Source organism: Pseudopipra pipra, chromosome 1, assembly GCF_036250125.1.
Source record: "Pseudopipra pipra isolate bDixPip1 chromosome 1, bDixPip1.hap1, whole genome shotgun sequence".
In the NCBI taxonomy this organism is placed as follows: Eukaryota; Metazoa; Chordata; class Aves; order Passeriformes; family Pipridae; genus Pseudopipra; species Pseudopipra pipra.
The window spans coordinates 47,622,385-47,650,168 of record NC_087549.1 but is presented as its reverse complement, the minus strand read 5'-3'; the positions used below and the strand labels follow the sequence as shown (position 1 = coordinate 47,650,168).

The window sequence follows — 27,784 nt, the reverse complement described above, 5'->3', positions numbered from 1 at the left end:
ATATTTACATTGTGGAACCATCCTGTAACTCCACGCTCCTTCGGCGTGTTCCTTAGCTGCCTCTTTGCAAGCATTCACACCTTTTATGAAAGAGTTTTTACAGCTTCTCAGGTTCCCGCTTTCATTTGTTAAGGTCACTGGTACCCTTCAGATGTTGATGTCCGACACATCCCCGCCTCTCCGAGCTTTGCACCATTTGGGATCTGGGGCTGTTCTAAGTGCAGGGTCTCTCGCCCGCTTGGCTGACTTTGAAATGCGATATAGCGAGCAAAAGACGGAGAAGACATTGGTTCAGAGAGGGGAAATTTGAGATTGTACCAATTTAAAAGCTTTCCGATTAAAACAGCGGCACCACTTACTGCAGGGGAAATAGAAATTTGCCTGCTCTCCGGACAAGGTCTAGGTCCCGATACCCTACTCCCGCCAGCAGCCCTGTGCCGCGAATCCGCAGACTGAAACAGAGAGCCGCCTCCTTCTTCTCCTTCTTCTTCTCCTCCTTCCCCTCTTTCCTCCTCTCCTCCCTCCCTTCTCCGGCCGCCGCGGCGCCTTTAAGGCGGGAGCGTCCCGCGTCACGCGCGAGGGGAGTGTAAACAGGAAGCGGCGGCCCGGGCGGCGGCGGGGGGGGCTCGTCCATGGCCGCCGCCATGAGCCGGGAGCCGCCGGGGCCGGCGGAGGAGGAGGCGCCGGGAGCAGCGGGAGGAGGAGGAGGAGGAGGAGGAGGAGAAGGCGGCGAGGGGAGAGCGCGGCCCGGCGGGGAGGGCGGCGGCTGTTACCTGGCGCTGTGCGCGCGGCCCGTGCACTTCGAGAAGGCGAACCCCGTCAACTGCGTCTTCTTCGACGAGGCCAACAAGCAGGTGGGGGCGGCGGGGCCTCCCCGCCCTCACACGGGCCGAGGGGCTCGGCACAGCCCGCTGCTGCTCTCCGAGGAGCGGGGTCTGGAGGCTCTCACGCCCGGGTTTGGTTTCCTCCCCTCCCCTCGGCTGCTGAGCATGAGCCTGGTTGTTCCCCTTCCCTCCGGGTGCTGGCTCGGGACTTGTCATCGTGCTACAGGCGGCAGATTCCACCCCCTCCCCCCCAGTTTATTAGGTTGAATTTTACCTGCCTTACTCTCGCTGCCGTAAGGTCTTTCTGGAATTCTTCAGTCAGCACTTTTCCTTTTTGTTCCAAGCGTCCTAGCATGATTGTCAGACTTTGTCACCTCACTGTTAGCTTAATGTATGTCTCTGATTCCCCTGCCACCGTCTTTTCAATTCCTGAAATTCAATATAATCATAAAAAAATAACATTTATAGCTTTACTTGTGTCTCAGACCCACGTTGGCCATTTCTTGGCTTTTAGTGCTTTTAAGCATGTTTTCCTTAATACCCCTGTGGGCTTTTGAGCTCAGTATAGTTAAAAGATCCACAGTCTGTCATCAGGCTTATATAGGTGTAGATACATTCCACTGTCTAATTCCCGTAACCATTCTGCGACCTCAGCATTCACAGAGTCAAAACCTTCAAGGTTTCTTCCCCGTATAGCTTTGCCATATGTGGTGTGGACATGATCAGGGGTGTTTGGAGAGCAGGCAGTACTTCTGGGATGTGTTCCTTGCCGTTGCAAGAAATAAGACAACTTAGGTTGTCTAACCTAAGTCCAACCTTTGACTGAACACCGTCTTGCCATCTAGACCATGGCACTAAGTGCCACATCCAGTCTTTCCTGAAGCACCTCCAGGGACGGTGACTCCACCACCTCCCTCAGCAGTCCATTCCAATATCTAATCACCCTTTCTGGGAAGAAATTGTTCCGAATGCCCAACCTAAGTCTCCGTGGTGCAGCTTAAGACTATGTCCTCTTGTCCTGTCACTTGCTGCCTGGGAGAAGAGACTGACCCCCACCTGGCCACAGCCTCCTTTCAGGCAGTTGTAGAAAGGGATAAGGTCACCCCTAAACTTCCTCGTCTCCAGGATAAACAGCCCTAGCTCTTTCAACCACTCCTCGTAGGACTTGTGCTCCAGACCCTTCAACACTTCTCTGGACATGCTCCAGCACCTCAACAATATTCCTAAACTGCGGGGCCCAGAACTGGACACAGCACTCGAGGTGCAGCCTCACCAGTGCAAAACTGCAGATTACTATTAAAGTATTCCTTCTAGTAGCATGTTCTGCCAGGATCAAGCTTCTGGGTCATTGAGTTGCATCTCTTCCCAATCCCCAAGCTGATTTCCTTTTTGTTTTAAGCAATGCCCTGATGTCTTGGATACTTTTGCTAACACCTGATTTAGGAAAATATTAATATAAGAAAGAAAAAAAAGATAATGGATTATAGAGATTTTTCCTGTTTTAACTTGCCCGCTAGTTCAGAATATGCTACAAGACTTGTAATAATACCATTGGAAACCTGTCAACTATAAGCAGACTTGGAAGTCCAGAGGAAGGAATTGATTATTCACACTGAGGAATTGATTATCTTAGTGTGAACTGGCAGATCTGTGGAAGAACAAAAATTGTATCTAGTAAAAGAAGAATTAAAGGCGTGGCTTAAGAATTAAAGGCAGCATGTTAAGGTTATGACTTTGAACAAGTTAAAAATACGCTCACAACTTTTTTTGTAGGTTTTTGCTGTTCGATCTGGTGGAGCTACAGGAGTTGTTGTTAAAGGTTTAGAGGATAGAAATCCCATCTCCTTCAGGTAAGGCACCTTTGTCTGGGGATGAAATTATGCGATCTTTAAATTAGGTGCTTATTCCTGATTTGCTGTAATTCAGGCATAAAACTTATCCTGTGCAGGGCCAGGAGTTGGACTCGATGATCCTTGTGGGTCCCTTCCAACCTAGCATATTCTGTGATTCTGTGATAATCTTGCAGTTAAGATGGTATGCTTTGCCCTTACAAATTTATAGTCTTCTGGGGGGAAAAAAAGTTATTAGGCTGTGTCTTCTTTTTTTTCAAACAATAGTGTTTTATTAAAATGTGCTATAACACGCAAGAGAATATGGATATTCAGACTTGTGATTCCTACAGTAGCAATGACTTCTCTAAGGATACAGTTAGCAAGTTAAACAGAATGAAGTAAACTTAAATGTGTAATTAATGAATTTTACGCCTATGATTCAAGCACAATGTACAAATCTACATGTGGGTTTCTTGCATTCTGTTCCTTGTTTAACCTAACTTGGCTTCTTTTTTGCCTTCTGTTTCTTGTGGAAACGTTTTTTCTGGTATCTGACAACAACAATACTTTCAACTAAATGACTTTGTCTTTACAAAACTATTTTATATATGCCACTGTCAAGAGTGATGGCTCTTTGAACTCTGCTGTCCATGTCTAAGGAAGTGTTCTTTCACTCGAAGGTTGCTTCAGTATAGATGTGGGTGAAACAATTCGTAGTTGAGGTGTGTTTGCTGTGATCTGTTAGGTATTGCATAGGGCCCTCCTGAAAGTTGCTGTTTTTATTTGACTACCCTTGTCACAAATCCTGAGGGAGCTGAAAATACTAAGAGAACTTCATGAGATTCCACAATTTTCCTGCTTGACTATCTCACTCTCCCTTTGTGTGGACTTAATAACATATACTGGAAGTAGAACTACCTTATCTGTGCCAACTGAACTGATGCTTATTTGGTAAGAATACATTTTTAATTTTGTTTGATGGTGTGAAAACAGCCTCACTCTCCCTTTGATGTAAGAGGTTCTTCCAGATGATGTGTCCTAAAGAGGAAGCAAGTAGGCTTGTGTTAATTAGATGTAGTCCTGGAAGTAAAGGAGCTGATTGCAGGATATTGGTGGATGCCACAGTACTCCCGACTCACTGGGACAGGACCAATAATGCAGGTTTGAGTAGTCCCACAAGTCTTCCAGTTCCACACCACAGGCCAACAGAGCTGAGCATTTGTAGTGACCTTAGGTGCTAATTTGTGCAACCTCTTCTGTGATTCTGTAAAAAATGTGTTCCTTTGAAGAGTAAGCTGATATAATTTTTCAGTCTGGGTTTTGAATCCATTACTGCCAGGTAACAGTAATAATCTGTATTCAAAATCATTTGCATTACACTTTTTTCCTCTCTCCTTGTTTTTTTGAGGGTACATTACAGAGTTCTGTAATAAATTGTTTTAGAAGATAATTTCATAACTTGTATTTCTTTCTGTATAGAATGGAAGATAAAGGAGAAGTGAAGTGCATCAAATTTTCCTTGGGGAACAAGATTCTGGCTGTGCAGAGAACTTTGAAGAGTGTGGTAAGAAACCTACACCCTGCAGATAGGGAATTGGAGCTGGAAATCTTCTCCTTACAGTACCAGAGTAGAAGTCTCTGAGACAAATGTTCAAGAGGTCTGGTGGCTAACAAGAGCTGTAGTGAAAAATTCCTCTATCATCCTGAGAGGCTGGACAGGCAGCATTACTGTCTTGCTAATATCATCATTTAAGAAAAAGTATAAGGGGGAGCCAACTTCTATAAAGAATTCTCTGGCAGGGGTGAAGCGGAATATAGTGAGTCAAGTTTTTCTTTGATATATGCCATCCAAAACAATTTGATAAACTAGTATCTGTTCTTTTGTATCTATGTACGTAGCCAGTCTGTCTTCATAACTTCTAATACACTTAATGGATGTTTTTGCAGGATTTTTTGAATTTTATTCCAGATAGCCCTCAGCTAGAATATACACAGGAATGTAAGGTAAGTTAAATGTCCCAAGCTTATATGCTTAAGTGAAACTTTAATGTTAGTTACACTGGTGGCCTCTACTCTACAACAGAACTAATTGAGATACCTTTCAAAATACTAATGTGGAGTAAATGAGGTATGCAGTCACCACTATTTATCTAAATTAAGGTGAACAAACACGTACTGACGATCTCATAAAAAACTTCCTGGTCCTGTGAATGTAATTCTTTCCTAGCAAGGAGTGGAAATGATGTCAAGGTTTGGGAAGGAGAAGAGACAAAGTGCTGATGATACAGAAACAGTGGACAGTAATGATATTAATGCCAGATGTGTTATTGTGGATGTTTTACCCTAATTTCGCTAATCAGTAATAGTAAGCTATTACTAGTTTGGATATTATTTTTGGTATTTTTAAATAATCCTTCTAATTTTTTGATGATTATTTTACCAGAAACAAGTAGTATTGTCATTATTTGGTACTTTCCAACTTTTAACTAAGACAAATTACATTTTTGAGTAAGAGAATGGTAAAGTAGATTTTTATACACCTGATTTGCAAAAATGCCTTTATTTCTGTAGCTTTTAAAGCTGAAGCACTGTCTGCTTCATTATTTAGGATTATGTGTTGGAGTAAACCATTCTAACAAAGCTTTTATGGTGGTGAAACTTCTGAGTGTAGTAGTAGAAGTAGACTTCTGAGTGAAGTCATTGCAAATTTTTCCACTTTCTCTCAACATGAGGAAACTGCTTTTTGTGTCAGGAATTGGTTGAATTGACAGTACATTTTGAAGCAGAAGAACCTAGTTTTACCTAGGTTGAAAATAAAATTTCATTGTATAATAAACTTGTAAATCTTACATGCTGCCAAAAATCCAGGTCATACAGTAGTTGTGTTCATATGTAGTTTTGGAAGTCTTTATAAAAGCGACTGATATGTGCTGGGTATCTGGCTGGCTAAAAGTATTAACTCCAGAGATGTGATACCTAAATTGCCTTTGGTCTCATGTTCTTCATTTAGTAATATTAACTTATGTGAATAGTTAATTTTTCCAAGTAAAAGAGTATTTGTTTGCTTGTTTGTTAAAAGACAAAGAATGCCAATATTCTAGGATTCTGCTGGACGAGTTCTACAGAAATTGTCTTCATCACAGATCAAGGAATTGAGTTCTACCAGGTAACACAAATAACTCCCATAGGACATGTTTAGAGATTTGAAAATGTAAATTTGTGACAGTATATTTGAATTCCTTTCTTCTGTCTCTCCAATTGAGAAAGTGCATTACAAAAAAAGACAAATTCTGCCATTTGGTTTGCAGACTGCAATTACTTTTTTTTTGAGAGAAATACTTTTTTGGAGCAGAGCAAATTTGTCATGAACAGGTTTAAAGACCCTGTATAAAGGAGTACTCAACTAAGCCTTGAGAACTCTAAATTAAGAGCTGCTCTTGGCTTGTATGGAAATGAGTATTTAAAATCTAATGTGAAATACCACTTCATGCAAAATTAATTAGCTTTAGGGAGGATGTGTGCATGCTTAAAATGCAGCAAAGAGTGAATAATTGACTAGCTAGTATACACTTCTGCAAATTGGAAGCTTTTTCCTGTATTGATCTCATTGAGTTCTCTGTGTAACATGTAATTACCTTTACATATGTTTTTAAAGAAGTCTAATGAATAAATAACCCTTTCTGACAGTCACAATGAGGGATATGTAAAAACTTCCTAAAAAAAAAGTTGTACACTTCCCAATAGTTTCAGTCCTGGAGCTAAGACACGATGTTTCATGTAATTACTGTTACTAATAACTTGTACTGAAGAAAATAACTGAAAAAGCAGCATTATTTCCTGCTGATTGAGAGGGAAAATATATATTTAGCACCTAAAAGGATTATGAATGTCAACCCTGCAGGTAAAAGGACCAAATCAAAAAAGTATGTTTTTTAAGAGAAGATATTTAAGCCCTTAAAATGAACAGCATACATTTATATACTGTTTTAGTTGTTAAAATATAAAAGATTAGGGAAACTGGGGAGTGAACGCAGCAAAGACATTGTAAAAAGAACTTTTTAATAAAATTTCACTAGTTGTGTCAAGCTAGCTGTTTACTCTGTTATGGACAGAACCTATACCCCTATCTGGATGAGTGGGAAGACACAGCACCTTTGACTGCATTAGGGTTTGAGGAGGATTTGATGTGCATTTCCTTAGCTACAGTAAATTGGGGCCAATGCTGTAATTGTCAGGTTTCTGATTTTTAATTCTAGCCCTGTAAATGTCCTTACACTTAGTTGTTTCTCACTTACTATCCCGTGTTACTATGTAGTGCCATTTATGCTGTTGGATATTGCTGGTAATACAATGCTAATATCCTGTGTTTCCAGGTATTACCAGAGAAACGAAGTTTAAAACTTCTGAAGAATCAGAGTATTAATGTCAACTGGTACATGTATTGTCCAGAGAGCTCTGTTATCCTTCTTTCCACCACTGTCCTTGGCAATGTCCTGCAGCCATTCTATTTCAAGGTAAAGGGATGTGTTCCAAACTTTTCATTTAGTGTGCTTCCTTTTCTTAAGCTGCTTCTTCACTCAAGTGTTCTATTGCTTTTCCTGGATTTATTTCAAGAGATGCACATGTTCACATCCTTGTATGACAATAAGCAAATCTATAGGTAGTTCATTAGGTGATGTATTAAAATTAAGTAATTTGCTGGTTTTTACATCCTCTTTGGAAAGAGGTGTGTCCAGCCAAGGTTGGACAGTTGATCTTCCAAAAGGAAAGAAAAAATTGGTGACTAAATATTTTACAACTTAAATGTCTTTCAAGTGATCTTTTTTTTTCACTTAAATAGGTATTTATGATTTACTTTTAATAGGGGCATTTGCACTCTGTAGTATGATAAAGAAAAAATAAGGGCCTTTCACTTGTGTTTGTAATTACAACCTTCTAAATGTGAGTGGATGAAAAACAGAAAAAGAAGAAAGAAACAACAGTTGTCCCAAGCACAAGAGGGCTTTGTTTGCAGTATTTATTTCTCTTGGTGTTCTTCCCTGTAAACAACATTCACAGTTTCTGGGAAAATATTTTTCTTTTTGTCTTGGAAAAAGTGTAGTGTAAACTAGCATCTGTTTTAAGTTAACCATGGAGTTAGATGATTTTAAAAACGAGGAAAAGAACTACAGCATTTTGCTTGCTCATGTCAAGGGATTAGGAAGATTTCTGTTGCAGTCTAAGGGAAGAGATTAAAAAAGCAGCTTATTCAAGTGAGTTTCCTGGCTTGGGTTAATCTTGTGTAGGGTCTGTACTGCATCTTGAAATGATGTTCTTTTAGGTGGCTGAGTAGCCAGCCACTCACTAGCCTCTCACAGTTTTCTTTCTATTGATTTAGGTCACGCTTCCCCCTCTTTAACATTTTGTGTTAAAGTTGCAGCTTGAAGCTAAATAATTTTTATTATGTGTTCAGGAGGTAATATTTAAAGATATCCTGAGAAAGGTACTGTACTAAAATAGTATTTGCAAATAGAGCTCTAGCAAAGGAAATACTTCTGTAGTGTTCATACTTCACACTCAAGAATGAGTTAATGAGAGTAGGAAGTGAATTTCAGTAGAAGCTTTGGAAATTTTTAAAACTTGCTTAAATATAAATTCCATAGAAAAGAGGAAGAGGAGAGAGGAAACCTTGGGCAGAAGCCAGGATATGCTTTAAGTATAAGGCAGATTCTGGAGTTAGCAGGAACAAAAGGAGACTGTGGCTGATAGGACGTACTGATATTTTCCCCAGTAAGCAGGTATTTAAGAGTTGGATCATGTACTTTGCTGGAAGAGAGAAGGGAACTTGAGAACTGCCAGGCCAATTTTACATGGGATTTGCATACAAATTTATCTTGACATAATTAAAATAGAAATATTTCTCTAGCTGAAGTTGATTTTATAAAATCAAGACGTTGATTTTATAAAAGTAAAGTTACAATAGCAGAAGTATGTGTTTAGAATCACACACTGGGGATTGTTTTAGGAAAGCAAGCATAAACCCCTTTCTTTTCGGCTGTGACCATCCTTCTCCTCGTGGCGGCGCTGTCGATACGCTTTTGAGGAAAGGTGGCTCGGGATCTTTCTGGTTCAGGTCTTGACAGCTTTTGTTTTGCTGTTTAACAGAGTGGAACCATGTCAAAACTATCAAAATTTGAAATTGAGTTACCTGCAGCACCCAAGTCGTCCAAGCTCAGCCTTTCTGAAAGAGATATTGCTATGGCCACAATGTACGTATCTAACTCATCAGGTCTTTCTTGGGAAAGTGTGACAGTTTGGGGATGCTGAGAGAACTTTTTCTTGCACTTTTTCTTGTTTTAGCAGTGCCGTTGCTTTAAAGTGCTTCAGTTATGGCCTTGAACAAAACATCTAAACAACCCTCTTGGGGAAAGGTGGGGAGGGGAGGCAAACTGAGAAGTATTACATGAAATTGTTCTTGATTAGTACAGAAATTTTGAGAATGTTTCATTTATTAATTGATATTTTGATAGAGGAGTTGTTCAGAGATGCCTAACTTGCATGAGTGTAGGCCATGCATTGTGATATATCAAGTACTGTTTTAGTCTTTCACTTTTAATTAAATGATTACCTGACTTAGGTAATCTCATTTCTTCTTTTAGGATAAAATGTGTGTCTCTAACAGACTGGTAGAGCTCTTAATTGAAAATAATGCTTTAATCCTGTTGTCTTGTTAGATACGGGCAGCTTTATGTTCTGTATTTGAGGCATCACTCGAGGACTTCCAACAGTACAGGAGCAGAAGTAGTTCTCTATCACTTACCCAGGTAAGAGCAGAATGAAAAACATTAGGGGCAATTCTTGTATGTGTGAGAGTGTCATGGTTTAACCCCATCTGGAAACTAAGTACCACACAGCTGCTCGCTCACTCTCTGCCCAAATCCCTGCTGGGAGGGGGAGGAGAATCAGAAAAAGGTAAAAGCTCATAAATTACAAACAATTTAATAAGTGAAATAAAAGCTGGTAGTAATGAAAAGGGGCAGGGAGGGGAAAAAAACCATGAAAAACAAGTGACACACAATACAATTGCTCACCACCCAGCCTGTACACAAGCAGCAATCATCCTGGCCAACTCCCTCCAGCTTATATACTGAGCATGATGTCTTGTGCTATGGAATATCCCTTTGGCCAGTTCAGGTCCACTGTCCTGGCTGTGCTCCCTCCCAGCTTCTTGCACACCTGCGTGCAGGCAGAGCATGGGAAACTGAAAAGTCCTTGATTTAGGGTAAGCACTGCTTAGCAACAGCTAAAACATCAATGTGTTATCAATGTTATTCTCATACTAAACCCAAAATACAGCACTGTACCAGCTACTAGGAAGAAAATAAACTCAGTTCCAGCAAAACCAGGACAAAGAGACATCTGCTTTTATAGTCTAAACAGGCTTACTGACCAGTTCTCATCTCTGGTTGTTTCCACAGAGAGGGCTCCTGTAAGAAGACGCATATTTTAAAGCTGAACAGAACTGGGAAGTTTGCACTGAATGTGGTGGATAACCTGGTGGTAGTACATCATCAGGATACTGAGGTCTGATTTATTTATGTTACATCATGCTGTAACTTTTAGAAGTTATGGGCAGATATTAGTAACACTCAAGAAAATGTTTTTCTATGTTGCCTTTGCCAAAAGCCAGAGTATTTGTAGGATCAAAACCATAACAGTATAAGAGATTCAAATTTATTCTTTTACCTTGTTGAGCTATCATTTAATCAGGGCTGTTGCTAATGCCTGCTTTTTCATACACTCTGGTTTTGCTTCTTGTTAAGTTTCCTATGATATTCTGCTGCTGCACTGTGTAGGCTTTTAAAGCATAATGCAAAGAGGTAGAGTTAAATTGGATACTAAGTTATTAACCCTGGGACACTTCTCATATCACAAACATTTGAATTATACATTTCTATAACATAAACTTGTGCTCATTTAGTTTGAAGGCCTGGATCTGTAAAAATCTGAATGAACACAAGCTTTCTTATGCATATGGTAGCATAGGTAAAACTTGCTTGTCTGTAGTCTCAGTAGGAAGGCTTAGTCAGTGGTAAAGCTAAAGTGGTACTTTGCTCATAACTCGTGGAAAGGCTTTGGCTTCTTGTATTATGTTCTTCTTTGAGAGCTGGGGCATGTTACTTCCTTAGGATGATTAGTTGATACTTGAGTTACATTTCATGTTAATTCGACACATTAGCATTTAACTCAGAGCACTTATTCTTGAGCATTTTGGTCAAGCTACAAACATGACTACAGAAACTCAGAAAACATATTCATCTTGACTTTGGGAGACACCAGTAATTGAAGTCAGTTTTCACTGAAACTGAAAGCAAAGCTGTTTTCTAGGGTAGCCTGTACTGGGTAGAAGTGTTAGTGACCTGAGTTGAACAAGAGTGAATGGTAGAAGTATGAGGATAGCACAGGAAGTTGCAGAATTTTCCTTGCAGTTTCTAGCATCCATAACTGAGCAGTGAATTTGATGTGAATATCAAAGTCATGTCATATATGCAGGACAGATTGAGAGAGACTTTTTAGCAGGGCCTGTAGGGACAGGTCAAGGGGCAGTGGTTTTAAATGGAAGGAGGGTAGATTTAGATTGGATACAAGGAAGCAACTCTTTACAGGAATGTAGTGAGACCCTGTAACGGGATGCCCTGTCCCTGGAAGCGTTCAAGGCCAGATGGAATGGAGGTTTGAGGAGCCTGATAAGTGAAGCATTCCCTACCCATAGTACATCCCTTCCAGCCATTCAGTGGTTCTAACAGAGAATAAGACAGAAATGTGAAAAGCAGCCTGAATACATGTAAATGGGTGGTAATTCACATTTGTGAATACTGATTTCCTCTTTTTAATTGCAGACTTCAGTTATATTTGACATCAAACTAAGAGGAGAATTTGATGGGTCTGCTACCATCCATCAATTTGTACTTCCACCTCGATCAATACAACCCTATCAAATACCTGTAGCAGGTAAAACCACTATATAATGAATATCCTAACATTTACCAAGAATATTTAAAGCAGCTCACACAAGTGCTTCAATTTTTAGGATGCTGGTTACTAACATTTCAATTACACGTATTTGAGAGGGTGAGGGGAAAAAGAAGGTAAGGAGTAACTGAGCATAAATTTGTGTTCCAAATGTGTGCCTAAAGAGTAAGAGTTGCTGTTTAAGGTGCATACTTCACATAGTACTTTGCTTTTACACTTGAAAATTGTTGGTTTGGGGTTTCTTTTGGCCACAGCTATAAAAACTTGAGTGTGCTCAAAAGCACTTTATGCTTTTCTGGCTTAAGTCACAACTGTGTGACTTAGGAAGCTAAGAAGGCTGAAAGACAATCCAGGGTCAGAATCAAGTTTGAGACCAATTTAGAAGTAACACTGTGATCAATGTTATGCCTTAAACACTTAGATGATTCCTCTTGGATTAGCTTTTTCTTCTCCTGTCCTAGAAGTGTAGCAGGTAATACCCTCAATCTGGAAGTAGCTAGAAGTAGTCTGAGCACAGTTTCACTAGCAGGTGGTAAAGCAGCAAGGTTCTCCTTGTAGAAGAGATAGATGCTTCTATACAAAAAAGATTGCACATTAAAAGCTCTTTCACATGTTAGCAAGCATGACTGATAAATCTGCAGGTGTAGATTTGTATTAAACAAAAGGTCAGAATTCAAATCACCCTTCCTTTCAAAGAAACTGAAGTGATTACATATAAACACAGCCAATGGAGTCAGTGTATTTAGAATTATAGTACTAGAGCTGGAATAGTTCTGCAGGTGTTATTTCCCTCAGCTAAAAACCAAACAATCGTGTTTTGAAGAATGTGTTTGCCTTCTCAGTGTCAGATTTTCCTTGTGGAACATCTGGCTACACAAATGGATCTTTTTGACTGCATGCTGCAATGTTACAATCCATACTTGCCTTTTCAGTATAAAATTGTAGTTAGGACAGCTTCCAGCTCTTTTTTTTTTTCCTGCAGGTCCAGCTTCTGTGACAAGTCAGGCTCCTGTTCCATGTAAACTCTGTATCCTTTAAATCCTCCAAATGTAAGAACCTCAAGCACAGAAGGAGCTAGCATTTGTTACCTTGACCCCTTAAGTGCAGCTTTAGCTGATTATGCATATGTACTTCAAAAAAATGTCTTTCGTAACACAGTGCTTTCACAGAGTTGTAAATATTGAAATCTAGTATAATACCACATTTCTTGGTCATTTGAGACACATGTATGAAATTACTGAATAGGTACACCATAGAATTGAAGATATAATTCCAAGAACATGGTTCAAAAGCCTCACAAGTGACAGTAAATGAAAGTATGTTAATGGGATCTGCTTCTGTACAGTAATGTGGATTCAGTAGCAACAGTTGAGAATCAATGTTAATATGAATGTTAAAACTTTAACATTTAGATTCTTCTTCTTGGATTGTCTTTCAACCTGATATTATCATCAGTGCAAGTGAAGGTAAGTGGTGAGCTCTTGGACTTTACAATATTCAGTGTCAGGGTGGCACTAGTTTATACCTTCAGTGCACAAAGCAGCTTAAAATGTAAGGGACTTATTAGGTACATCTGCTAAGTTGATGGCTTTTGGTAGTGATAACTGAGGATGACACTATATCTTTACTACAACTTTTCAAGGGTAATGCTGCTCTAAAACATAGGCAAATAAGTGATAAAGTAGATGTGTTTTTGTTTAAAGGTGGAAAAGGCTATACTATATAAGGCAATTTACTTTGTTTTACTCTCTCAAATCAAGGTTACCTCTGGAGTCTTCAGGTGAAACTTGAACCTGTAGTTAACCTCTTGCTAGATAAAGGAAAACTAATGGATTTCCTTCTCCAAAGAAAAGAATGCAAAATGGTTATCCTATCTGTATGCTCTCAGAGTAAGTTCAAATGCATTATCTGTATCTTCAAAGTACCACAGTGCTTATTCATAAATACCCAAGATAGCTGGACTGTCCTTAGATTTAAGATCACCTCTGAAGCCAGCTTGGTCCTGTTGGGTGTCATTTGCCTAGATTACCCTCAGTCACCATTCTAAAGGAATTTAACAGCATTAAAGAATTCAACTCTCCACCCCCCCCATAACTTTAAATTTTAAACTTTTAAGAAATGCTTTCAATCATGTCAGATGTATTTGAATTAGAGATCACCTTTTGAAAAAGGCAACATTACAGTCCCTGTTTTTTTCCCCTCATAGTTCTTTTTCTTTTCAGTGCTCAGTGAGCCAGAAAGGGGATCACTGTCTGTGATTGCAACTGTTTTTGACAAACTGAATCATGAATATAAGAAGTACTTGGAAGCTGAGCAAAGCTATACTATGGTAAGCCATGTTAGCTACAGCAGCTTACAGAGATGGGATGATGCTGTTTCCATTTCAGGTGGCATCAGGGTGAAGTCATGCTCTTTTCTACTTAGGAAATTTGGGCCTACCCCAAGCTCCTTGCTGCCTCAGGCTCACAGTAGAAGTCTGCTGTGCAAGGTGCACTAAGACCTCCACTTAGCACTTGGGTGGCAGGTGCTGCATAGCTCATGTTCAGAGTGATGACTAACATACCCCAGCACTTGAAAGCAGGAAGAAGGTAGAAGCTCAAAAAGCAACTTTGAATCAATAACTGATACCTTAGTTTCCAAACCACTGATCTCACTGCACACTGTATCACTGCATAAAATATTCAGCCCTGATGCATCTCATAATTCCTGTTACAAAACCAAGTTCAAGCACTCAGAGTACAGCCACATACTCAAAATCCTTCTAAATCTTGAGTATTACATCAGTGTAGTAGGTTTGATTCATCTCCTGGCTTTGAGGTGTATAATAGCAGCTGTATTTATATAACTTTAAAAAGCAGCTTTAAATGTAATAGGAAAGCCCCACCGAACAAGATGCATCTAGTATAACATGAACTTCCTCCTTAATATGTTCATAGTTATGTTCAGAGTAGAAAACTGTCTGTACAGCTGAGTCTGATTAGAACTGTACTACAACAGTAGTTTTCTTTTTAAAAAAACTTTTTTCTTCTAGGTGGTAGAAACAGGCCTGAGTAGAAGTAATCCACTCCTGAAACGTCCTGTCCGCACTCAAGCAGTTATTGACCAGTCTGACATGTACACACATGTTTTGTCTGTATTTACAGAGAAGAAGGTAAGTCAATTTTAAGGGCTAATTAAATTAAGTAATTTGAAGAGCTAATTTGGCAGCAGGCTCAGAGCAGCCAGCTTAAGCTGACTGCTTGAGATAGGCTGCAGAAGGCTTTGTCAGGATTAGGGTATTTTGATGCCCGTTCTTATGGGGTTGTCATAAATAGAGAAGCTATGCAAGTTCTACCTAACACTTTCTTCCTTGTCCAGGAAGCACCTCATAAGTTCACTATTGCAGTCTTGATGGAATACATTCGCTCTCTCAACCAGTTCCAGATTGCAGTTCAGGTAAATCACTTATATGCCAAGTATATTGCCCCACTCCATGAAATGGAGTTTTAGTCCAGTCTTGGTCACCTGTCTCAGTCCTATACAATACTGCCTTTTTGATTGTAAAAACTGGTATAGAGACATACCTTTGATGGTCTTCTTCCTGCATTCACAGCACTACTTGTATGAGCTGGTCATCAAAACCCTTGTTCAACACAACTTGTTCTACATGCTCCATCAGTTTCTGCAGTACCATGTGCTCAGTGACTCAAAGCCTTTGGTATGTGAGACAAGCAGCTTCAATAAACTGGTGATGGAGGTCAGAAGTCCTTGTAATTTTAAGATTATTTCTGCTTTTGCTCTAGGCTTGTCTCTTACTGTCCCTGGAAAGCATTTACCCTCCTGCACATCAGCTCTCCCTGGACATGTTAAAAGTAAGCATTTCTGACTATCATAACTCCCCACATGTGGGTTAGACTGGTCAAACAGCTTACCTGACCAAGCTTGAAGTGACTAGCTAGCATCTCAGTCATTTGCATTCATTAGAAACATAATCTTACAGCTGTGATTGACTTCACAGAGACTTTCCACAGCAAATGATGAAATAGTGGAAGTTCTGTTGTCCAAACACCAAGTTTTGGCTGCCTTGAGATTCATCAGGGGTATTGGAGGACATGACAGCATATCAGCCCGCAAATTCCTCGATGCAGCAAAGCAAGCAGAAGATGACATGCTTTTCTATACCATATTTCGATTCTTTGAACAAAGAAATCAGCGGCTACGAGGAAATCCTAGTTTCACACCAGGTGAGCAATAAGCAGTTTGACCAAGATACTTGGTTGTTCAAACAGAAGTAAGATTTGTTTTGCTACCAATCCAGTTGAGCCTGTATTAGAAGATGAAACTCCCGGTACATTTTAGTCTATATTTAGGCTTACCTTTAAGCATCATTCTGAATTAACTTGTATTACTTCTTTATAAAGACTGAGTAAAGAGACTGAGCCAAGCAGAAACCTGCAGATTAACTAACCTATTTGACTTGCAGTTGCTCTCACTGCTTAGCTTAGCAGAGCCATTATCTCCAATTAGTGCTTTCTCCTGAGGTCAGCAACTGGGTCAGGAAACCCTTGAGTTCAGTTGTCTGTTTCCACGAATTACAAGAATTCAAGGCCTGTTTTATAGTACAGTTCCTCCTCCTTTAAAACCCAAACTAAACTGCTTGCACCAGCAACATGTTTGTAATCACCCGACAGTCTGTAGGCACAGAATCCCACTCTAACATGTTATATCTTGACAGTAAAGGGCTCTCATGGGTATGAATCTGCCAGTTAGGTACACGAACTAGATCCAGAAATTAGATGGATCAAACAACTGCTTAACCACTAGAATACTAGTCACAGGACTGGAAATACCTCAGTATTCCACTGCTTCCTATTTTTAAACTCCTGTACTCAAGAGCATTAAAGAATTAGTACTAATAAATTAAGGTAAGTGAAACTATACAATCTTGGTTCTGTTTCTGAGTTGTGAAGTGAACAGTAACTTTTATTTTATCGCCCTTAGGTGAGCACTGTGAAGAACATGTCACCTTCTTCAAACAAGTTTTCGGAGAACAAGCTCTCATGAAGCCCACAACGTTCTGAAAGACTCTTCCACTGAAATGTATAAACTTAATTTATTGCATTTAAGTAGATTTTTGAACTACAAAATTGCTATTTTATAATAAAGTATATACAAGACATTTTGGCAAATAGTACTAAAAATATTACAACTTGTGATGGCTTCCCCCTAAAAATAGAGACAAAAATTGCATTGACCTGCATTTAAAATTAGTGTCAGTGGTTTAGCAGTCCATTCTCATCCACATCACCTCGATTTCATTGACGAAATGCTATTCAACTCTCAATACAGCTGGTTTAGGTTTCTAGAAGAAAAAGATGCAACCTCTTGAAAACAGAAGTATTTTAGAAATCTTATTAGCACATCTAGTTTTAGTAATACTGTTATTTGAACCACACTTAGCATTTCCTGAGTTTAAAGCTATGTCCAAAGCCGCAGCTGGTATCATCTAGTTGAATGTGTGCAGAAGTCAAGTCAGTGGTGGTTACAGTGTGATAGTCATAGAACAATGCTGCACTTCAGTTCTTGAAAGTTGGGCCTAAGCCACAGTTCATGGAAGTCCACTGAACACTGTTAAAAAAACTAGAAGTAGAGGAGTCTCTCCCGTTCTGTACCTCTGGTCCTCTCTTGTGCAGCACGAGTTTTAGCTTTATTTACTGATGGGCCTGAGTGAGAGAACACAAGAGTTACTCCGAAGTCTCAGCATTACAGACAATCAGACAGTCATCAGGAAGCGTGCACGATCTTACTGTCTAGGTCCAGCTTAACATTCAGAAACATGCTTCTGCTTAGCTATTAATATCTGTCAGCAGCAGCAACAAGGGCAGCAGTAGGTGAATCAGTCTTAGCCCCATTAAGTAAAGGCTCAGTTTAAGTCTACTTTTAAGAACTACGCTATGCACATGTGTTTCTACTTTCAAGAGGACAGTATTTGGACCGTCCTCACCACAAAGCAAGATTTCTGCTAACACAGGAACAGCACCCCAGAGGAGGTTTGTTGCTTCCACCCACATCCTGGCCCCAGGTTGAGACATGCCAGTCATGCCACATGGGCCCTCAACAAAGCACAGCAAAGTGCAACCACACAGGCCAGGCTGTGGTTGCTTCAGTTCAGCAAGTCCACAACAGTGGGCTTGCACTGCCACCAGTCAGCCCTTGGTTTCCAACAGACAGACTTGAATGAGAGAGGCACATTCAAGTACTGCTTTTCATCTTTGCAATATTTTCCATTTAATGGAAAGTGTCCACAGACAGCTAGCTGGTTTTGTTTGAAGTGTGGTTTAGAGCAGACTGTCACATCTTACCAATGTAACTAAGCAGAACTGGAAGAAATATTAGTCCGTGTGTCGCTCCCAGCACAACCATAGCTAGATACATCCTGAAGTAGAATATCTTGAAGATTTGAGATTTGGAAAAAGCCAATACTACAATTCCTCCGAATTTGGTCAGTGTGATACCACTAAAAACCTGTCAATAAAAAAAAAAGTGTTTAAGTGGTAAGTAGGGCTTTAGATAATCCATCTACTTCAAGTGTTTAGCATTTAGTAAAATTCTTATGTCTTCTGAGGCTCCTTCCCTGTTAGTCCTTAGAACGAAATCCAAGATTCACTCAGGAGAAGAATTTATCTTTTTGGTCCCACAGGACAGGCTCAGTATGATTAAAAATCTACTCTGATCTGTGCAGTCACCTAGTTTAATTTCTCCTTCAGGCAAATAACAGATGAACACTATTACTTGAAGTAACTCATTCCAGTGAAGTTCCTTACCTAGGTCCAGTACACACATCACCAGAGTAGTCCCAGTCCAACCCCATCCAGGTCACTTAAATAAGTAACATGACAGTACTGCCTAAACACTGAGCCCTGCTTGTGTTCCCAAAGCTCCAATTGCCTCCCATGCTCAAAATAACATTTCCTAGTCACCTCTCAGTATGTGGAAGAGAGAAGCACTTTAATGGGACAATTTGAGGTTTATCCAAACTGCTATTCAGCTAAAGCTTTTAGCTCTTTTCTACTTTTAGGTACTAGTAGCATCATTTTAAAAACTGTAGTCTTCATCATCCCTATTACTAGTAGGAACCTAGGTTGACCTTAAGGAGCTTTAAGTATTCCAAAAAGAAAAGGCAAGGCCATCTTTATGACTTGAAGACTATTGTCTGTATTATTTTTAAGGAAATAGTAAAGTTGTAACTTGGCTACTTGTTTGCCCCCCATATAGTAGATACGTACTGAACTGCCCATGTGAGACAGAGCTTCTTCTGCACGCTCCACTCTACTGCTCTTAGTACTAACAGTGAAGGCTCTTGTCACGTGACTGCAGAATTCCACAGCGATACCACAGCTCTGGAGAGTGAAGAGAAACATACACAAAAACATCATTTAGATGAGCACTTGCTGGATTGTAAGGCTAGAAAGGTTCCTAGCAGCTGTGATCAGTCCTCAGGGTTAAAATGGTATGGGAAGTTACAAGCTCAGTATTGGTTGCTTTCCAGAGGCTGTTGCAGGTACTGTATTGTGTTCTAGCACCAGTCATTACCAACAGACAATCAAACAGGAAGCAGGATACAAGATTTGACCTCCAAAACAAAAAGTTTCTTGGTGTTGAAGCAAGCTGGCTTCAGTGCAGGTGTGCAGTGAATATTGAACACTAAAATCAGTTCACAGCTATTAAAGCTGCAATAACATTGTTTTAGAAAAACAATATCATATACATCCTGATTTGATACTGTAACAGTTCATCTGCTTAGTCATTTACTGACTAAGGCTAATTTTAGCCTTATTAGTCGATAGATTTGCTTGAACATACACCTAATTGTAACATGGGCCAACAGTTTACTCTTGTAACTTTCTCAGACCTGCCACAAACCTCTAGAGAGCATGGTAAGCCAGAGCAACTAATAGCTGCTTGCTGGAGCTGGTTCTGGAGTGTTTTACTAAGGTACTCTTTGCCCACATGATTTCTTCCATTTATGCAGGAACAATACTCGGGGCTAGCACGTCCCGTATCTACTCTGTAGAACACAAATAGAGCAGAAGCCCTAACGTGAACCTGCGTATCCTCACCTTCAGCACGAACAACCTGTGTTAATATGGAGCAGCACCTGGCCTATACAGCAGCAATACAGAACTGAAGTGACCCCCACCAGATGCACTGTAGCTTACAGTTCAATTGCAGTTATCTTATGACAACTAGGGCTAATTGTCAGAACAAACTTGTGTATTAAGATAGTTCTACTATTGTTCAAATGCCTGTCAAAGTTCAGTAGTGAAGTACTGCTCAGTATTGTGAGTATATACTTAGGACACAGAACTGATCAAGACTTGGAAACAGAAGCAGAGGGATGTCTTGTTGACTTACCATGACAAGATTTACTAATGAAACTGCATTCAAGCTGATGCCCCAGAGCCACATCACTCCAAACATGTTGATGATTATCATAGCAATAGTTATTGAAACTACAACAGCAGCCCATATTTCAAAACCAAGCAGCACAGTTGTCACCAAAAATATTGATCCCAAGGAGATGCAGAGGTTAAAGATAGTATCATGCACAATTGTCAAGTATTGTTCATAGAAGACATAAAACACACTGTGGAAAGAAGAGAGGTTGTTGTTAGCCATCTTCCCTGCTGTATGCTGTATCTAGTCCAAACACTAGATTAACTTCTGTGCTAAGGTTAAAGTAGTTCCCCACCCTTACAGAACTCACCATCAGGAACTGGCTTCCTTCTATCAGTGGAATGACTCCAATAGAACACTGGCTGTTATATGACAACTCCTCACTAACACTTCAAATAAAGGTTGTGTCTGGAAGTCAGGGTAATTCCCACACTTGAACATAAGTAGCTAGTAGATACCAGAAAGTAGGTCCTGAGAACCACTGTGGTATGCAGTAGCAGCAGCTACTGCAGACAGACTGTAAGTATGGATAGGATTCTTTGATGTTAAGAAATCAGTATTTCAGCTGTACAGATACCAATTCCAACTCAATTTCATTACGGTACTCTTATACTTGACCTCCCTGCTGCATTTGCTTGGCATTTAAATAAGTTGTTTGAAGTCAATACTTTCATATTACAACTTGCAAGTAGCCAGGTCAACATATCTGCTTATGTCTGAACTATTAAATCCTACTGTGAAAGCTAGGAAATGCCCAAAATGGAGCCAGAGCTACCTTTGTCATGAACAACAGGCTTCTTGATTGAAGTTAGGTATTATCATCAACCACAGTAAAGAGAAGTCAGTGATATGGATATAGAATGTATCTTTCTGGTTTTACTAGAAATTCCAGAATCTCTGCATTACCTTCTGTTAGACAAAACTCAATACTCAAGTCTCTAATATGTTATTAGCCAGCACCTTTTCTCTGTTGCTTGAGTATTTGTCACCAAGGCAAGAAAGATCTAACCATACCTGTAAGGAAACACCCGGTAGTTCTTCTCTTTGATGCCCATGGTCTCAGTAATGTTATCTGCTATAATCCGAGCTTTCCTCATAGCATCAATAAAATCAGATGATGTTTTCAGTACAGTATGGTAAGTCATAAAATAAGTAGCTCCAACATCAGATTTGTTGTTTACAAAGTTGACAGCAGAGTTATATGCAGCATGTCCTCTATATAAACATAGTGACATATTAGATGTAAAGTGTCAGCATTATTCAAATTTATTTGCTTTTATAACTTATAATCTTATTGAATCATAAAATGAGTTGGGTTGGAAGGAACCATAAATATCATCTGGTTCCACACTCACCATGGGCAGGGACACCTTCCACCAGACTAAGGTTGCTCACACCCCATCCCACCTGGCCTTGAACACTTCCAGAGATAGGGCATCCACAACTTCTCTGGGCAACCTGTTCCAGTGCCTCACCACCCTCACAGAATTTCTTCCTAACATCTAATCTAAACCTATCCTCTCATTTTAAAGCTGTTCCCCTTTGTTTTATCCCTACATATGCCCTTGTAAATAGTCCTCCTCCAGCCCACTTGTAGATGCCATTCAGGGGGCTAATGCAGAACAGCTGTTAGTTTTTCTGGCAGTTTTCAAAATTATAAAAGCTTCAGAGCACCACACATTTCAAGATTGCATAGGATATTCCAGAAGAGACTGATGATAGAAATTGTTCCTCATTGTACAGGGGAAAGCTGCTGTTCCGTTTAGTTGATGATACATTTGTTTTTCCAGTTTTGTTTCAGAAAGTACTACAGAACAGGTGAGATGTCAGTGTTTGTATGCCTTGCAGACATAAGTCTAGAGCAAGTGTCTTTGACAGACTGGTCTAAGCGAGATCTATAAAATAAAGACTCTTACCCTTTGCCACATTTAGGATTAGGGTTGTCTGATAGGAACATGGGCAAAAAGGTCATGAAGTCTTTGCCCTGTGGTCTCTGCTTGCCTTCTTGAGTCAGTGGTCGACAACGAGTGCATGATGGATCAGTGACTGAAGAAATACAGGAAGAATGTCAGCTACAGGATCAAGCATTCTTTGTCCTAACAGTAGTAACTTCTGACTTGCAATATTACAGGATACAATTCCATAAAAAACATTTTTAATGATGAACTAACTGATCAGCCCTGGAATTCTGTATAAAACCTATAGTCCTTTATTTTTATTTATTAATACTAAAGCAAGGGCTTTAGTAAGTTCACCTGACTCATACCACGATAAAGTGTTTTGGCTGTGAAACTTATAAACCAAGCTAATCCCCTAGGAACAAGATGGATGCTAATACCTGAAGCATTGCAAAACTGTCCAGTGGTATTGTAGACTCTGCAACAGGATGACTGTGGCTTCACCCAGTCAAAGTAGTCATCAATCCAGGACGATGGGGCATAGCCTATCCTTGTGCTAATAAAAATAATGCAACATATCCATCATCAGTAATTTTATATTTCATTCCAGAACATATCCCTTGATCTCTCCAGTGCCAACTTATGCCATGTCAACTCATTCTCATCCAAGCTACTTAGCTCTCCATATATTCCCATGCTCCAGTAACCCATCCAAGAGCTGTAATGCCCAGCTAGCTCTAGAAGATTGCCGCAGCTTCTTCCATTCTCCTCCCTCCCAAAACCACAGTATAATGCAAATACAATAGTGTGTCAGTTGTACAACCAACAGTCAAGTCTGAACTAAATCAGAAGGACACACTGGTCAGTTACATTTTTTTCCCTGCAACTACACAGAGACAGGCATGAAAGACTTACTAGCTACCAATTTCCGCAGCACTGAAGACTTGCTGGACAAGTGAATTGTTATTACATCCCATTCCACCACACACCATGTTCTGCCCTTCCAAAGAGGTGTAGTTGTGTCCTTCTTCTAGGACAAAGTAGACAGGGGGACCCGCATGCAGGTACTTGCTGATGTGGCTGAAGTAATCTATTACATAGGAGTCCTTAAAGAGAAGGTTTTGAGTTATTATATGTTGAGTGAGCACAACAAGGTATCGATGTTTTCAATTCAGCCACAAACTGCTGAACAGTGACACGATCATAGGACTTACATCTGGCATTGAGAGAGACTGATCCAGTCCAATCTCTACATTGTGCATAACTGCTGTACTGAATGACAGGATACCCACAAACACTGCTATCTGCAAAAAAGCAAATCCATGGAAGTGAGAACTGTACAGAAACAACAAGCAATAGGAGTAATTTACTAAGCTAATAGGAACCATGCAAAGAGGCTCTAGTTTAGGTATGCTAGCCAGGCTTAGTACAGCAGTGCTAAGTAGTCAGTACTACAGTTTACAGGCAGTAAAACCTAGCTACTCAGAGTTCCCTTTGGAACCATAAGGAAATTTATCCTTAAAAATAAGCAATGAAAGATACAAACACACACCTTCCATAAATAAGTACAGTAACTCCAAACTGAATCATGGATTCAGCAACAACATTCTAGATTAATGCAGTGTAAGAGCCAACATGTGCTTGATTTTTACATAGGACTAAAGTAATTCAACTGTCAGTAATGCAACTCCTAAACCTGGGCTTTGGACAATCCATGATCAAGCCTCTGTGTATTCTCATTACTCTTGCAGTTACAAAAGCTTATTTCTATACTAGTGCTGAAAGCAAAAATACTAGAGGTTTCATTTGTTTCATTGTATTGAAAATTTTTTTTCCCTATTTAGGCCTTCAGGCTTGCTACACTTTTTGCTCAAGTTTAGATGACTGCTTATTTGAAACAGAGTATACATACTACTATTGGTCTCATCCAATCCTTAAGCAGATATGGAGAAAACAGATTTTTGAAGAACAGAAATAACATGCTCTCAGAACGCTGGACTCCACCCGTTTCTTCACTGCTTTTGATGCAACACAGAATATCCAGTCTATTCCCCTGAAAAATGGATTAAATGCCAGATTAGTGCATTTCTGTGGATGTCATCATCCCCATTACACTGTATTTACAGGTGCATTTATACTCACCTCTTGACGCTTAATATCCAAGCCCAGGAGACTTACGAAGCAAGTAACTTGAAGAATAAAGTCTATGAGCACAGCCATTCCAGCAAAAAGGGAGAATGTGCGAACTGCTGGCATCGTAGACAGTGTCCCTGAAGGAAGTGACCAAGTTTGTTAAGCAAGCTCTCTTCTCCTAGAAACGCATGAGCATTTTCTAGACAAATATCCAATTTAGGTGCTAGCCTTTTAGCAGGACAAAGCCTTTCTCTTCAGAGCAAAGAAAACATTTGATATGAGCCTGCCTACAGCTGCTGTCTTTGACCTGATTAACAGCATTAAGGCTATGCAAAGGAGTGACCAGTTTTAAGACATTTCTTAACTCCAAAAGTACAGGCAGACTGTGTAAGAGGAAAGTTAAGGAGTGCTGTCATGCAATACCTTGCTCCTGTATTAAGCCATTCCAATGCAAATTGGACCAGAGATAAACTGCCCTCCAGGTGAACAAGTCCATAATGAAAGAAGGCCAAATTATATTTGTAGGCTTACAACATAAGATATACCTCTAACATGTACTGTAAAATGAACCTCAAACATACTCTGTCACAGAGGCATTTTTCCAAGCAGTGGCAAGATGACTAAATGTGATATAGAAATTCATACACATTGACATTTGATCTATTACTAAAGTCAAATTTAGACTTGTCAATCACTGCAAGTCAGTAAATCGCTCCAGCCTTTCATACTGAAAAGCATGACAGATTCAGAAATGGATCTTTTTAACTGTGCCAGACTCAAAGTACCAGCATGCCTATCCCCAGCAGAAGTTTAACTTGCTTAGAGCAATGAACAACTAAGCTAGACTTCCTATACAAATTCTTACTTGGCTTTTATAAGTTAGTTTTGCATTTATTCTTGCAACACACAGGTATAAGGCACTGATCTTCAAATATTAAAGAAAACTTACCAAGAAAGAATGCCACAGTCTCCGAAAAAGATGAGAGAAACATACTGGGTGCCACATCTCCCAAGACTCTGCCGATCTGTTTATCCAGAGTTTCACCCTGAAGGCGCTCATCTCTCTGTTTTAAGGCAATAATTTATTATAATTAGGAATCACAATTTAGGAAGCTCTTTCATATGGCTTTAAAAAAAAATCAAAACTTTTCAGTATCATGAACTTTTATTGTTTTCACCACATTAACAAGCGTTAAACAGCTGAGATTCTCCAAAACAAGAGCACCATGAACATTACCTCTTAGCTTCCTTCAAATTTAAAATTTAGTACTAAGTTGAGTACTTCAGCCAAAACTACACGCTTGCCAGAGGCAGTGCTAGTTTCAGTGGGTTATTGAGCCTGTCAAATTCAGAAGCTGATTACCCACTAGGACTTGGTTTCAGAAGTCTCTAGTCTTAAGTATGTAGTTTAGTTCATGATTACTGCTCACAGTATGTTAAACTTACAAGCGATCAAAATAGCAGTCAAGTTGTACAATCTTTTTGTATCAGCCAGCAGTAAGAAAAGGCAGAGACTTTTAACCTGGGGGCAGGGGGGGTTGTGAAGGTAGAATGTACATAGAATCTTGGCTCTCTTCAAGAGCACTAGATATTCTGTGAGAGTCCAGAGCTGCTCAGATTGAGCTGAGCTCTGGAATGCAGGAGACCTTCTGGTTTAAGTTTACAGCCTTCAAAAATGACAGGCACTTTTAGAAGAATCTGTATGAAAGAATATATACCTGAAGTGTCTGAACCATAATGAAGATGTTGTCCACTCCAATAGCCAGCACCAAGAAAGGAATTACTTCTATCACAATCAGTGTCAGTGGGACTCCAAAGTAGCTGAAAATGCCTACAGAACACGCTACTGAGCTCAGTACAATCAGGATGCCTGCAATGCCCAGAGATATCTTCGAATCCACCTAAAAAAAAGGTGTACTGACTGTTAACTAAACAAGCATCATCACACAAGACAGATTATAGCAAAGGTAAAAGCCATATTCTTACATTTAGTGTAGTTAGTAGCAAACTTACTTTTCTGGTTCTTTTGAAGAACCAGACATTTTAAAAAAAAAAAAAGAATCAAACTTGAAGTTACAAGTCTTAAAGCTGAAGTTAACTCGGTACCTCTTGAGCATCTCAAGTGATAATACTTAGTTGAGACTATGAAGAACACATGAACTATCAAGTATGACAAGAATAATGTTCCCTGTAACTCCTGCCCAAGGAAGACTCAATGCTCTAATACGAAATTGAACATGACCATTCTGCAAAAATATTTAAGTCACTTAAAGCTATCAGCAAGCTATAGCTTCAGTCTTTATAGCAGTGAAAACTATACACATACCAGCAGTCTTCTACAGCTCTGGATATGTCCCAAAGCTATGGAGATGTATACAAACATAACAAGATAACTTATCAACACAACGCTAATATCACTGTTGCTTTCCCGGTTGATTTCATCTTCAATACTCCGTTCAGCAGAAAATGATATAGTTAAGTTGGAATTATTGTAGTTCTTCAAAAAGTTAATAAATCTAAAAAACAAAACCAAGAGGTCAGTCACATTTTAAAAGACAAAACATCTTCTATTAGAAATACATGGAAGCCAGTTGATGGCAAATTTACATCATCTGTGTAGTACAAGAGTGCACTGTGGCCAGACAGTGCTTTGAGGGAGCTTCCTCATTTTTAAAAAAAAGAGAGGTGCTGGCTACATATACCTAGAACTCTACTCCAAGCACTAGAAATACACTATGCTGAAATACTTTCCATGTTCTCTTCAGAGTTTGAGGACAAATAGGTTATCTTGCATAACTTATTTCAAACTCAGTGCAAGTTTCCTCAAAGCTAAACCTAGGATTGCAGACTTGAAAGGTGACTGCAGCTTGTTTACAGGACTGGAACAATTTATTAGCCCTTGTTTCAGTTCCCCAGCTTGAGAGGTGCTTGTCACACAAGCAGATTCTTGTCATGCTTTTACCTTTGTCTCAAACTTTTTAGTACAGAGCAGCTGACTTGTGTAAGCCAACATCAGCTCTTCAAGATGGTGAAGGGGATGAAAGCTTTAGATGCTCCTCTGGATGACACTTTTAAAAATTAAATGTTAAAAATCACAGGATCATGCTGGACCTTTCCACTCATGCTTAATGGTTCAGTAGATTAATGAGTCTACCTCTATCATTTTAGTCACAATAAAAATATATCAAATATATCTAAAGTTACTTAGCAGCAAGTAGTACTGGGCTAGATGGTCACTCACAGGACTAGAACCTACATCCTCAAAGCAAATAAAGCGTGCCAGATAAAGTGAAGGGCTTATGACCAGCACAGTCTCTTTCTAACCAGTTTTGCTCCTCTCAAAACATCCCTATAGTTATACCAGAAAACTGTCAGTACAGTACAGGTATTTTTCATGTATATACATTTAAAGCTGCTTTAAGTAACATACACATTTCAGAATACAGGAAGACTACTTACTCTTTTTCCCATGCCAAGGCTTTCATTAGCTTTCTTGAGTCATTGTAGTAGTTGTTGACAGGAAAAGTAATCACAAGAGCTGTAGCATTATTATAGTTATCATCTATAGAGGGGAAAAAAAAAATCATTTGGCATTAAGAAGTAGAGCCTATATTCTAGTATAGTAGATACAAGTAAATTTAAAATTAGC

General features: G+C 39.6%; 2 protein-coding genes across 2 annotated transcripts in view; one reads left to right on the top strand and one right to left on the bottom strand.

The window, feature by feature from the left end:
* Nucleotides 1–617: 617 nt before the first annotated feature.
* Nucleotides 618–16,826, top strand: RMC1 (regulator of MON1-CCZ1). The gene is made up of 20 exons (XM_064655175.1): nt 618–854; nt 2,598–2,674; nt 4,136–4,220; nt 4,604–4,660; nt 5,736–5,822; nt 7,030–7,170; nt 8,801–8,904; nt 9,370–9,459; nt 10,114–10,219; nt 11,536–11,647; nt 12,651–12,695; nt 13,081–13,134; nt 13,429–13,557; nt 13,891–13,997; nt 14,700–14,819; nt 15,026–15,103; nt 15,261–15,365; nt 15,451–15,519; nt 15,666–15,891; nt 16,649–16,826. Exons 1-20 carry the CDS (start codon nt 633–635, stop codon nt 16,726–16,728), a joined length of 2,094 nt encoding a protein of 697 aa, XP_064511245.1. The 5' UTR covers nt 618–632; the 3' UTR covers nt 16,729–16,826.
* The window catches only part of NPC1 (NPC intracellular cholesterol transporter 1), a 27,047-nt gene continuing 16,004 nt past the window's right edge, over nt 16,742–27,784 (bottom strand). The window contains exons 11-25 of the mRNA XM_064655114.1: nt 27,595–27,697; nt 26,462–26,651; nt 25,854–26,036; nt 25,085–25,199; nt 24,145–24,272; nt 23,915–24,055; nt 23,217–23,306; nt 22,918–23,108; nt 22,443–22,558; nt 22,021–22,150; nt 21,119–21,319; nt 20,063–20,294; nt 18,934–19,047; nt 18,010–18,172; nt 16,742–17,370 (exon numbers count right to left, since the gene is read on the bottom strand). Coding sequence (XP_064511184.1) covers nt 17,288–17,370; nt 18,010–18,172; nt 18,934–19,047; nt 20,063–20,294; nt 21,119–21,319; nt 22,021–22,150; nt 22,443–22,558; nt 22,918–23,108; nt 23,217–23,306; nt 23,915–24,055; nt 24,145–24,272; nt 25,085–25,199; nt 25,854–26,036; nt 26,462–26,651; nt 27,595–27,697 — 2,180 coding nt within the window. The 3' untranslated portion in view covers nt 16,742–17,287. The remainder of the gene's footprint in view (nt 17,371–18,009; nt 18,173–18,933; nt 19,048–20,062; nt 20,295–21,118; nt 21,320–22,020; nt 22,151–22,442; nt 22,559–22,917; nt 23,109–23,216; nt 23,307–23,914; nt 24,056–24,144; nt 24,273–25,084; nt 25,200–25,853; nt 26,037–26,461; nt 26,652–27,594; nt 27,698–27,784) is intronic.